At 43.0% G+C, this 13818-nt stretch overlaps 1 protein-coding gene across 5 annotated transcripts in view; it reads right to left on the minus strand.

Annotated features, from left to right (window-relative positions):
- Window positions 1-13818, minus strand: part of VWA3A (von Willebrand factor A domain containing 3A) — a 49409-nt gene that overhangs the window by 8506 nt on the left and 27085 nt on the right. For all 5 annotated transcript variants that reach the window (XM_081887887.1, XM_081887886.1, XM_081887885.1 and 2 more), the window contains 10 exons: window positions 12224-12368; window positions 11327-11519; window positions 9817-9887; window positions 8341-8499; window positions 7792-7882; window positions 6450-6563; window positions 5019-5116; window positions 4488-4640; window positions 3295-3403; window positions 1360-1504 (listed from right to left, as the gene is read on the minus strand). In XM_081887887.1, coding sequence (XP_081744013.1) covers window positions 1360-1504; window positions 3295-3403; window positions 4488-4640; window positions 5019-5116; window positions 6450-6563; window positions 7792-7882; window positions 8341-8499; window positions 9817-9887; window positions 11327-11519; window positions 12224-12368 — 1278 coding nt within the window. The remainder of the gene's footprint in view (window positions 1-1359; window positions 1505-3294; window positions 3404-4487; window positions 4641-5018; window positions 5117-6449; window positions 6564-7791; window positions 7883-8340; window positions 8500-9816; window positions 9888-11326; window positions 11520-12223; window positions 12369-13818) is intronic.

Below are 13818 nucleotides of genomic sequence, written 5' to 3' on the forward strand. Positions count from 1 at the left end.
GGAATTTGCCCAAGGTACATATTGACTCTGTCCTTTGCTTTCACCTACCTCATAGCAATTGTTACAACTTTGGTGGTTAAGGCATTGGGTAAGTGTTTGGTGGAGGGGAGGTTGTAGCCTTCAGGTGTATCTCATTAAAGGGACCCAGGAGAAGCTGCTTCTGTCCAGAAGGCCAGGTGGGGGCTAGGCCATAGCACTCCTTGAGATGGCAACCCTGCAAGGGGTACCTATTTGATGTGTGTCATTAGGTCCTCTTTGCCTTGTGTTGACCCCAAACCTCAGTAGGCTGCCTAATGCTCAAACTGTTTTCCAATACCTTGCCAAACCTTTTCATATGTAATCAATAAAGTCATGGCCTGATTTGACCTAAGCTACTTGTCCTATGTAATCACTGGTGTTGGTCCTGCAAGGTGGGGGTCTGATTTACGCAATGATGCTAACCTCACTAAGGCTTGCACAAGAGTGTTAAAAGGATATTGCGCAAGATGCCTGCACTGATTAAAAACCGAAAAGAAAAAAGGATTATTTATGCCATGAAATTATAATCTCCTATGGGAATCTCCCACACGTGTGGGTGGAGAATTGGAGATAACAATCCCTCCTAATTGAGTTACTGAAATTGAAACATGCCATCGTGCAGCAGCTGTTGGAAACAGGCATGGTTGTATCAAAACAAAATAAAAAAAAATTCCTCCCAGTAGCACCTTAGAGACCAACTAAGTTTGTTATTGGTATGAGCTTTCTTCAGATACATCTTAGAAGGACCAAAACACAAGCCAGTCACTTCATGTAATTAAATCAATATTTTATCCTTTCTGAGAAGAAACACTTGAGGAAAGCTATATGAGAGCATTTGAATATCCATAAGGGGGCTACTTTGGTGGGAAATCAAGTTGATACCCTAAAGCAGGGTCCTCTCAATGACACATTTTTTCTAATCTTAAATTCAGTTCTCCACATTTCCGCAGCAATTTGCGGATTCTTAAAAAAAACCTAAAAATAAAAAAAATGCTCATGAAAATTCTTCAGCATTTTAGTACAAATTTCACATTTTATACATTTTTTTGTATATAGTCTTGATTTATGCACACATTTTTGTAAGCAATTTCTCCTCCTATAATGCATGCTATTTTCACAAATATATTCATTTTTGTGCAGGTTTCCCCCTAATATATGTATTTTGGTAAACAATGGATGGAGAACTGCATTGCAAAATTTGGATACGTGTGAATTTATAAGCATGGCTGTGTTTCGGTTTTCAAATTGTTTCGGAAAGTGCAAATTCGATAAGTTCGCCATTCAATCTGAACTGACTTGCATTTCTCCCTCATCTTAAGGTCACCTCTGCACCTTCCTTACTTCACATTATTCTTCCTCAGCTGTTCCCAGATAAGGGAGGTGAGCTCTTTTGTGACCTCCTGCAAAGAACGGTCCATGGAACCAGACGTATCAATCAGGATGCAAACATTCGCTTCCAAAACGACACCAAACAATCGGCGACTACCTATTTTTTTAAAAAAGAAATAACATGAGCAGGTAGGCTGCACATTCAGATGGGGGGTGGCGTTATTGCATTTGTTTTCGTGGTTATAATGCCACTGCTTCTGTCCCGATTTGTAAGGTTCCTTTCACTCCGCAACACCCGCAGTTTTTGTAACACAGTCAGGGGAATTGAAGGCCATTATGGGCTGAGCTGACATGCATTTTACAAAACACAAAACTCAGCTGAGTGTGTTTGCGCACAGGTGATGTGGGGCTGGGTGGAACTGAACAGCCGCAGGACAGTGAATCCCATCCCTAGTCACCACCACATTTAGCTTGTCTCTCAGCTTAGTAATTAAACTCAAGTGGCCTTGCACTGGTTACCATCTTTAGGCTTCTCTCCAGTGGTCACTCTCCAGTGGTCACTCTCTGGCTGGAATCCTCCCTCAGTCCAGAGAGACCGGTGATAAGCGACCCCTCCCTTCTGAGAAGAGCACACTCGCCTTCTTCTGGCATTCCATCACAGAAGAAAGAGACAGTCTGTAGTCTACTCACTACTTTATTAAGACTGTACAAACATGACTGCTCTCCTGAGCAGCAGAACACAAGAGTCTCCGACTCGACTCAAGCTTCGACTCAGAAGCGAAAGTAACACTCCGGTTACAATGAGAACTGGCAGAGACTTCCTGTCTCACACTCAGACATCACATGATGTCAACAATGTAGCTGCTGTTCACAGCTGGAGGGAACTGAAATCCCAACATAAACATCATGTGAGCTATGGGCTATTCAAACGTTGGAAGCCAACTTGCAAATAATTATCATCTCTCCTTTGTAATTTCTGTCTCAAAACTATTGCAATGGCAGAATGTTAGCTGTTCTCATGCAATGTCTTAAGAAAGAGACAATGTTGATCTTGTCTTTTGGTCAAACTCTGCTTCCTATGAACACCCATGGAATGTTAAGTGTGCTTTCTCCATGAATCCTTTGGCTGGCCACTTCATACTGGCAGAGTCAGCTCTAGGGGTCTGGCTGCAAGAGCAGCTGCTGCTGCTGACACCACACACAAAACAAACCCTTCTCTCTGTTAGGTTTAGAGCAGAGATGTGTCCTTTAGGACTAGTGGGTCAAGGAGATCAACAGTCGGAGAAGCCACAGTCAATGACAGGCAGAGGCAACTAATTCTAGTTTTGTTCCCATCCTCCTCCCTGCTGAATTCTACAACAGACAACCCTGAAATTACAGAGAAGAAAACTGAGGGCGGATCTACACTCGTTGTTTATAACATTAAAAATGTGCTATGAAAATGTGACACCAGAGGGCGCTGCAGAGCAGTGAGCCCCCGGCAAAGGGAAACTGCCATTAAACATTATAGAACATTATATTTTATAACGTTTAGAAGATCAATGTAGATCCAGCCTGAGAGGCAGTGCTGCCTCCTGGAGTGACTCAAGGTTGGCTAGGGAGGTAATATATACCCATCCAATTTTGTCAAAATATCTATTATCTTCTTTATACATGAAGAATTACTGGGGCGACTGTAGAAGGCAATTTGTGGGTGAGACGGAGATAAAGTTTAGTACACTGAGTAGAGCTCTGGCTTTGAGCAGGACAACACTGAGTTCAAAATCTTGCTTTATCACAAACACCTTGGATTATCTTGTGCCACTTAATTCTCTCTCAGCCTCAATCCATTATCTAGTGAAAGGAAACTTCCCTCCCAAGGCTGCGTGAATTAGCTTTGTTTCCTAGGGCAATAAACAGATATTATCAACACTGCAGCGACTTCTCATTCTTAGAGGTAGTACACACCTGACAGAAGCCACTGGACTCTCCGAACATAGCACCGCAACACTCTCTCCATCTGTTCAATGTACACTTCCAGGTCCTTGGGCTGAATCTGCAGATGCTTGACAATACCCTAAAAACACAGTTTGCATTTTGTCACTACAGATGTGCAGCTGTACAGTGGCATCTCCGTTTATGAACTTAATTCATTCCGGAGGTCCGTTCTTAACCTGAAACTGTTCGTAACCTGAAGCACCACTTTAGCTAATGGGGCCTCCTGCTGCTGCCGCGCTGCCAGTGTGTGACTTCCGCTCGCATCCCGGGGCAAAGTTCACTACCTACTTCCAGGTTAGCGGAGATCGTTACCCAAAGGGGTCATAAAGAGGACAGTACGTAACCTGAGGTTCCACTGTAATGTTAAATTAAGCTCATGTCAGATATTTATAGGTTAGACAGGGTAGAAGTTCCTAGACTTGGGTGATCACATTAAATAATTACCTGGGTGCATTTGGGGAAAGGGTGCAGGCAAACTTGAGGGAGGGTAGCTGGTGGTGGGAGTTGAGGGTTATAGGCCTGACCATGTTCTTCATTAACAGATTGGGTGAAAAATCTATTTTCAATTGTTCACTGTGCCATCTTGAAAATAATTCATTTGAGAGCCAAGCTATACACAGGAATATTAATTAATAACTCTTCTTTTAAGTGCATAGGGATAAAGTCCCTATGGCCAAGAGAAATAGGTCCCAAATCTTGCATATTGGCTCCTTCTACATCCCATACCCTCCAACATTTCTCCGATGAAAATAGGGACATCTTAAGGAAAAGCGGGACATTATGGGATCAAATCAGAAACTGGGACAGCTTCTCTAAATCAGGGACATCCCTGGAAAATAGGGACATTTTGCAGGGTCTGACATCCAAGTTCTTACTCCCATTTCCTTTCAGTAGCTTTGCCAGGGTCACAATGGGGTCTCCTGTTTCTTGAAAAATCCAGCCACATCTTTGGAGCCAGAAAGAAGAAGCCTCAAGTATTTCATGAAAACGTCGTTTTTATATACAACAGCAGCTTATTCTATGATTTCAAAAAGGCCAGCGTAAATTTGACTGGAACACAGGAAACCACATTGGAAGATGTTGTCGTCAAAGCAGAAGTCTAGGTAACTGGCAGAAATAAGACATTTTTGTACCACAATAGGAGGAAAAGCCATAGGACTTACGTGGATCTCCACGCTCGGGAAGATGTCACAGTATTTTGCTGAGACTTGCTTATGCAAAGATGCCACAATTTCCTTCTGATGCACACACTCAGGTCCAAAAACAAGGCTGGGCAAGTCTAGCTTCAATTTCTTTATACTGAATCTGCTCAGCCACTTTTTGAGAGAAAGGAGGACAAAATAATAGCTATGCTCAACCATCTTATTTATTCAGAAAGTTACTACTCCCCCCTCCACAAGGCAGATGCAGCTTACAGATATAAATTGAAACATACAAACAACCATAACGCCAACCAATAAAACACAAATGTATCAAACTAAAGATGATATGTTTAGGATGTATATCAGTCAAAGACATACTGCCGCCCCAGGCTTCTTTGGGGAGAAGGGCAGGATATAAAATGAGTGAATGAATAAAATGAAGAACACTCAATGCTTCCACAGCAATTCATATCAAAGTGGTCAAATCAATAAGGAATCTAGTGGCGTTTTAAGGCCCGACAGAGCTATCTCTTTGGAAATTATGAATCATACCGCTTTACTGGAGCATATCTCTTCTTCAAATGGCAAAACAGGAACAGGAATCTGCTTCTTCACATTTTTCGTCTTTGAATATTTTTTATAAACTGCACCTAGGGAATAAAAGAAGCTGCAGTATTCCACTCTGGGCAAAAATATGCTTCATGCCTAAAAAATATGGCATGCCATATGCTGGTGGAGGCATATATAACTTGCATTATCTACTTCCTACCTAATATAAGAGCTCTACCATATCACACCAAGGATCCATCCGGTGTCCCACTTCCCCAAATGGCCAGCTGGATGCTTCTTGAAAGCGCTTAAGCCTGAAGGCAACAACCTTTCCCCATGTCCCATGTCTGGAACAGAAATCAATGCAACTAACACAATTGGCCTTTGCTGTTGCTTTCAGTCCGCAAACAATATGTCATTGATTGCATATGAAATGAATGGGGTGGAATAACGTAATGACTTGTGTAATTTACAAAATTAATTGCATAAATGGCTTGATTTCGCCATATCAGACAGCAAGAGAAATAATCTAGGTTTTGGCGGAAGACAAACTGCAGGGGAATGGAAACAGTGCTGCATGTGACAAATACACGATGGAATGGAAGATGATGTCTTCCATCATCCCAAGGTAAGTCAAGCATTCTTAGGTGAAAAGCTGCAGACTCAAAACTGGGTGTTGAAATCCCTGATAAGCTCCACCCCTAGTTTCACGGGAGTAGAACAAGGAGAGCCCATCTTGATGGGACTGGCAGCTGCCTCTCCTTCAAGTCATCTGAGAATCACCACCAGCAGCAACAAAATTCCCTTTTGGTCATCTTGTAACGTTATTTCAGATTACTTTTAGGGGTGACAACAGTCACCAGGAAGAGCTGTTTGCCACCTCTCCCCCCTCCCACAGTTTTGTCCACCTCCCTCCCTGAATAACAGCTGAAATTCTCCCCTCTGCTGCCATTCCACCACTTGCAAATAGGGCTCAGCCAAAGAATTTACAGTGATAAATCATTTGAATTAAAGTCATAGCACTTTAAGTGGCATCAAAAAGCAACGTACATGTAGACTGTAAACAGGACCTCGTGTGGTGCTGAAGATATAACCCAACAAATGCTTTTAAAACACTAACCCAGTGGTTCTCAACCTGTGGATCTCCAGATGTTGTTGGACTACAACTCCCATCATCCCTAGCTAGCAAGGTCAGAGCACAAGATGATGGGAGTTGTAGTCCAACAACATCTAGGAACCCGCAGGTTGAGAACCACTGCAACTAACCCCTCTTCTCACTCCTCCGACACCTGAAATGCCTCCTCTAACACACTTGGTCACTATTGGAACAAGTCAGAGAAAAGGAGAAAATCTGCAATGAAACTCCTCATTATCAAAGTTTTAAAACTCTGCTGGTTTAGTAAGAAAAGGACTGCACACCCTGGGGACACCCACCTACTTTTTTCCCTTTGTCAGCATAAAATAACAAGAGAGAAACCTCTGGACGCTTCTTTGACTTGAAGTTGTGTTTCTTTTTTCTGCTTGTCAGATAAATTTCCTTTGAAGGTACTGCAACACAAGGGCAAATAATAATAATTATTATTCTATTTAACCTAAGAATGCAATGCTTATCAGAATATTAATTTATCATCATCATCATCTCTGGCAGGGTTTAAATCATGGGGCTGTGAAGAGGGGGTCCCCCAAGCTACAGTGTTAGCAAACTATGGAGAAGGTCATGATTTGGCACTGAAGCCCAGCTCCCAAAGTTCAGACACTGCCTTGATTTGGCTGCTTTAAGCAGTGCTTTTTTTCCTGGGGGGACGCAGGAGTACGCATACCCCTAAATATTTTGTGAATCTAAGTTTGGCCTCATTGAGGGGCAGTATTTCAATAAAGGGGGAAAAAAAGCACTGACTTTAAATATCAAGATTCCCTTTTTGGAAACAAAGGTGAAAAGGGGAAATAGGTAAGGCTCAGATGGATCCACAAAGGAATACTGCAGAAAACTTGTACTGCGGAACTTGTGGACAGTGTGAGATAAATATGCTATTAATATGAGGAACACTGTTGCCCTGAACTCTTCTCTTAGCCACAGTTATAACTTGCCTTTTCAGCCCTTTGTGAGACCCTTGACTCACAAACATCAGTCAAAGAAATATGCAGTCAAATGTTTTCTTTAACTGTTAATGACAGTAGGACCACCTACTGTTTCAATTATGAAACAGTTTTCCTTAACACAGCAAGCCTTGAAACATTTTATTAGCTTTCATTCCACCTGGAGCAGTAGGGCCCATGACACTGGTTTCCACCTGCCTTCTTCCCCTACTTGAGCTGGTTACTAGGGTTTATGCACTGGATCCAGGATCATTGGGGAGGGGATCCTGGCTTCAGCTGAGTTGAGTGGAATCAGCCCCAGATCACCACAGGCTCTGTTGGGCCACTGAGTGAGATGGTCCTTAAAGCATCATGGGCCTAAGTTGGGCATGCCTACATCTTGGGTTTACCCAACTCAGTCTTACTCAGAGTAGATCCGTTGAAAATAATGAACCTAAGTTAGTCATGCCCATTAACTTGAATGGTACCACTCTTGAGTTGGACTAGAAACTGGATGCAAACCATACATTATCAAGAGCCAATTCTTCTCCAGACGCCTCACACACTTCATCCAGCCTTAGTCAGCAGCCTTTGCTATTTCATCAAGCTGGTAGTAAACAAAGCTTGTGACAACAAATATATCTATTTGTAATCATGCAAGCAATAGCAATTCAAATCCATTGTCTTAATTTACACACACCTGGAGGAATTTCCGCTTTGGCACTTGGTGGACGCCATAGGAGAGCTTTCATCGTGCCATTTCTGGCCCCATTGAGCTGGTCTCTGAAGTTCTAAAAAGGCACAGTCAACATCTGAGAAAACCTTCTACCACTTTGCCCCTGCCTACCAGCATGCTACGTGGTTCTTATTTTCAAAACCGCTTTTGGGATACCACAATGGCAACAATTATGCAACCAGATTGCTGAGTGGAGCACCTGGACTCACAGGTCACACCTGTGCTGAGAGAACTGCTCTGGTTGCCAGCCAGCTACCAGGTCATGTTCAAGGTCTTGTTGTTTACCTGGCCCTGAGCATCTTGGGACCAGGCTACCTGAAAGGCTGCCTGGTCCTGTACAGACCTGTATGATCTGCATTCAACCCTATCACAGAGCAGCAATGCACACACACACCCCAGGCATTTTCAGCTTTCGTCCCTGTATTGTAGAATCATAGAAGCCAACTCCTAGGGACATGGTTAGTGGCACTGATGAAGGTAGTTTTCATCTTAAAATACCAAACAGTGTCATACCATTCTGGCAAGAGTGAGGGCAGTTGGCTTTGGAAATGGCAGCCTCTGTGGTCTACTCTTCTTCTGTGTTTCTAGCATTGTTAGGTCTCCTTCAGGCATCAGCTGATTAGCCAAATGACTTCCTGAACGTTGCCTTAAGGATCCCACTAGTAAGGCACACTGAAAAACAGAAGGGATAGGAAAGGTTTGGAGACTTTCTCTGGAAAGCAAATTCAATGGGGGGGGGGGGAGGGAAGCCTTATCAGTTTCTATCAGGACTGAACTCAAAAGGAAATAGCTAATGTATTGCCTTCAGATGGGCAAAATGGGTGTGTGTGTGTTCCCATTCCACAACACTTGGAGAAATACAACAGAGAACCACACATACACATCCTCTTCTGATGTTCCTTATGCATCAATAAAGAATATATATTTCTTGTTCTCTCATCTGATATGGTCTACGTATTATTATTATTTTGATCATTGTCTCTTTGAATTTGTATTGGAACACTGAACATAGTTTGTTCTTGTTTCAATCTGGTTGTTAGCTGTCTTGTAGGGCCAAACCTGACAATGGAACATAAGCTAGGAATTTAAAAAATCATCATCATTGTCACCATCAACATTAGATGTTGTTCTCATTCCATCAATTATCATCAACACAGAAGGATGTTGTCATTCCCAAGTCATCCATATCATCATTGTCCATGAACCTAAGAGGATGCAGTTCCTATGTCATTGCAAATTTGGAAATTCACCTTTCCATTTCACGTTTTATGGGTTTAACAATGGAACACCAGCCTACTCAGGCTGTCACCAAACTGATGGCCACCAATGTGGATAGATTTACAAGGGGATGAAACAGAGGCCACATCCACACCATGCATTTAAAGCACTCTTATCCCAATTTAATAGTCATGCCTTCCCCCCAAAGGACCTTGGGAAGTGTAGTTTGCTAAGGGCATTGTTAGAAGACCCCCCCCCATTACCACCCACCACCCAAATGTTGCAGTTCCCTGGGAAGATTGCTAAACCATTCTGGGAACTGTAGCTCTGTAAGGGGAATAGAGGTCTTCTAACAACTCACAGTATCTTTAAGAAACCACAACTCCCAGGGTTCTCTGGGAGGGGGAAGCCATGACTATTAAAGTGGTATAAGCATCTGGTGAGGATATGGCCAAATTAATGGAAGATATTAATGGCTACTCATCATGACAACTATGTACTACCTTCAATATAGGAGGCAGTATGCCCCCAAGTCCCAGTTGAGGGAACACAAGTGGGAGAGGTCTATTGCATTCATGTTGTGCTTCCCATAGACGTCTGGTTGGTCAATGTGGGTAACAGGATGCTGGACCAACTAGGGTTTGATGTGGTCCAGAATAGGTCTTCTTAAGTTCTTAAATGTGAAGCAGATTCTGTACATGACTGAACAGATGCATCCCGTTCAACCTAACAAACACAGCACCCATTTCAGAAGGATATCTGAACGTATACCTTGTGAGAATAGTTGACAGCTTTTTCCATTTCAGATAGGATAATGCTGATATCATCACTTTCATAGATGCCTAACAGGAGGAGAGAAAAGAAGAGCAAAAAGGCCAGCAGGAGGCATGTCCTTAAACTCCCTAGCGTTTAATTTTTTTTAATAGATCAGTAAGCAACTGCAACGCAGAGAAGCATATTGATCATTGATTGTCCCAGAACCATTTCTGTTGAAACGTTGTAGGGTTGAGTTGTTGTTGTTCGTTTCATTTCTATACCACCATATATTTTTAAGAAAAAATAACCTCAAAGCGGCTTACAACCCACATTAAAACATCAAATAAAACAACCCAAAATAAAACTTTACTGAAGAAAGTTAAGTGTACAATCAAGGCAACTAAAATATCACCTTTAAAAAAAATCTCAAAATAAAACATGGTGAAAGGAAGTCAAATATAAAACAGCATAATTAGCAAGAGAATAAAATATTATCATAAGTATAAGACATATCTGCTGCTTCCAATCCCGCCTATGGTGATTCATGGTGGGCGGCGGCTGTGGAAGCTCAGGCTCAATGACCTGGGTCTGCACTAAGAGATAGTCAAGAGGGTCTCTTGCCTCTTCAGCAGACTCAGCTTTTGTAGCTGGAGCTGAATAAGGATGGGAGCATGAGCAAGTAAAGGAAAAGGTCTTCTAAAAGTAAAAGGAGGTCCCAGTAGGGTTGCAGAAGATTCCCAGTTCAAGGTCAAAACCACGTGTACAGTTTGTGAGCAAGTGGAGAACCGCAACAACCTGCCCTTCACCCTAAGGTCTTAAGGTGGGTCACAACAATTTAATTTACTCTACAGTAGTACCACGGGTTAAGTACTTAATTCGTTCTGGAGGTCCGTTCTTAACCTGAAACTGTTCTTAACCTGAAGCACCACTTTAGCTAATGGGGCCTCCTGCTGCTGTCGCGCCACCGGAGCACGATTTCTGTTCTCATCCTGAAGCAAAGTTCTTAATCCGAGGTACTATTTCTAGGTTAGTGGAGTCTGTAACCTGAAGCGTATGTAACCCGAAGCGTATGTAACCCGAGGTACCACTGTATCTGATAATATTTCTATATTGCTTACATTAAAAGTAATCTCACAGCAGTTTTCAATATACATTGAATCAGTGTTACAGATAACTGGGCAGAAGGAACAGGGCTATCATTTCAGGAAAGCCCAAGTAAACAAGTTTTTACTAAATGCTGGGCTGGAAACACCCAACAGTCACTATCTTCTGAATAAAACTACACCATATGTACTGCTGCAGGTTGCAGCTTTATCAGCAAGGTTTCCTCCATTGATCTTAGGAAAGGTAGTCAATCCTTTAGCATCCCAGACACTGGAGACCCTGAGAAATACACTGTGTGTCCCAGGGCTCCTTGGGCCAGGGATACATGCCATTTAAAACACAGCATTAAAAACAGTTTAAAACAAACTGCAATCCTAAAAATGCACGTCACAAACAAACAAAACATTTGAACATCACATACCTGTTTCTCCAAACCAATGAAACCGACCATTGGCAGTCTGGGCGAATTCTTTACAAATCGCAGCCGTTTCATCCAGACTTGCATAACGCGGCGGGATATCATCAAGGGAGAAACCGTCGACGCTGAACAGACAGACATGCAGCTTCAAGTCACAGCCGCCACAGACCTCAGCCAGGTAAGAACAGATGGCATGCTGGAAGGCAAGAATATAAGCCAACAGAACCACTTGAGAGTATTGTTTGATGACACTAACACAACAATTTTAGCATTTGTATAGCGCTCACAGTCATCACAGTCTGTAAGGCAAGGTGGGAATCCTTTTCCAAACTGAGGGCTGCATTTCCTCATCTGCGACTTTCTGGAGGTTGGTTGCCATGAGAGGCAAGGTGGGCAGAGCAGCCAGAGTGACTTTGTACAGTAGTCAACCTTCCAGCCAGGCAATAGCCAGTGGTTGACGCACACATCTCTCTACCCTGGCAAGTAAGAGGCACTGCACCACTCAAAGACACATTCCTGCCCGGCAAAAAAGTACTGAAGGAATGCACAGAGAAGGGGCAGCGAGGGGCGTGGCCTGAGAAGAATTGCATAGTCTGCATTCAGAAGCCTGGAGGTTAAAACTGGCCCCTGGGTCAAACTTAACATAGAGCACACAAGCCCTGTGAGACAGAACCACCTTAGAGTCAAGGGGGCCATCTCACCCGCAGCATTGTGGGTGCCCAAGCACCCACAGCCGCCTGGAGTTGGTTCCTATGATTAGAATGCATGTAGGAGAATACGTGTTTGAATACATACAGGTGTCAAAGTCTCTCTGCAAGTGCAAAGCTAGCATGCAATAGTTCTGACAATCTAACAAGCAACTCTGGACAAATGGTAGGCTGGTTTGGGGATTTTACCCACCTTCTCTTGGTCGGGAACTCCAGTTGTAAGCAGGTAAATGCTTTGAGACTTATGCTTGTCTTTATCTTTAAAGTCTATCTCCACAGCTCTTCTAAGTGCGGTCATAAGATTTCTAGTGCCTTCACACTGAAGGGTCAGTACCCAGCTAGAAGAGGAGTTGAACAATTTTTTAATTTTATTTTTAAATGCCCAAGTATCATCAAAACACTAACCATGGCTTCCAAACATTTTGTGACTGCAATGCTGGCTCATGCTAACAATCCTAGGGCAAACTCAGTTAGGGATAATAATAATAATAATAATAATAATAATAATAATAATAATAATAATAATAATAATAATAATAATAATTTATTTATACCCATCTGGCTGGGTTTCTCCAGTCACTCTTGGCGGCTTCCAACAGAATATTAAAATACAATAATCTATTAAACATTAAAAGCTTCCCTAAGCAGGGCTGCCTTCAGATGTCTTCTAAAAGTCTAAAAGAAAACATTGATTTCTGCTCTGGCCCACATTTGCCACATTGCTGTTTCCATTCAGCTGCATTTCATCTTCTGAGGGAAATGATATTATATGTCGCAGATATTGACATAGTTATGTAAATAATTATGCAATTATTATGCAATTCCACACCATTCATTTCAACGCAAAGGAAACACAATGCAAATGGTGGGAAAAGTCATTGATTACGTATCGTTTGCAGAATACAAACCACAGAAGGAAATACCAATCATATTTGCTGCATTGGTTTCCCTTCCAGATATGGTAGAAATAAGCGTACATTGGCAATTTCTGCCCCCATTTGCATCAGAACTCTTCAACATACCTAGGCATGGGAAACCTGTGGCCCTCCAGAAGTTGTTAAACTGCAGATACCATCAGCACCAGCCAGAATGATGCATGGTCAGGGATGATGGGAGCTGAAGCTAAAGTTGTGGGAGGCCACAAGTTCCCAAATCCTATCCTATAAACAGTTCCAGGCATAGCCTGAAAGCAGGGAATTAGGAAGAGGGAGTAAACCCCACTTCCTGTTTTTGAGTGGTGGCAAGGGCAGACTTATATGGGAGAGATGTGCAAACTGATTCCATTTCTGGGATAAGCTCATCTCCCCTAAATGAGTCCCTTCTCTAGTTTTATACGAGCTGTGTAAAAATAAGGAGCTCAGCTCATTCATGACTCCCATTGATCCACAAACCCACTTCCGACCTCGGGAGGAGGTGGTGTTGCGGGCTTCACGCCCCCAATACGTCCGCGGAGGCTGGCTTCCAGCCCCTGAGCGATCAGGGGAATCCTCGGGCAGCGTCATCCCCTGAGGCAGCCAATCGGCTGGCTCGGGGTGTGTGGCTTGCCTCATTTAAGGCAAGCACGGCCCCGGGATGCATCAGCAGGGCTCCCCCTGTTGGTGTTAACCCTTCCCGGTCTTCAAGCAAACAGGCTGAAGCCGGATAGTCGGATAGGACCAATGCCTAAGCCAATACCGCTCTTTACCTGTAACCAATAAAGTTGTGGCCAATTTTAGCCCACTAACCTAAAATAATGTTGTTATGTGTCTTTATTCCTACTGGTGGGAGGCGGGAACTCGCCACGCAACT

The sequence above is a fragment of the Podarcis melisellensis genome (assembly GCF_964234715.1).
Source record: "Podarcis melisellensis genome assembly, chromosome: 14".
Lineage (NCBI taxonomy): Eukaryota > Metazoa > Chordata > Lepidosauria > Squamata > Lacertidae > Podarcis > Podarcis melisellensis.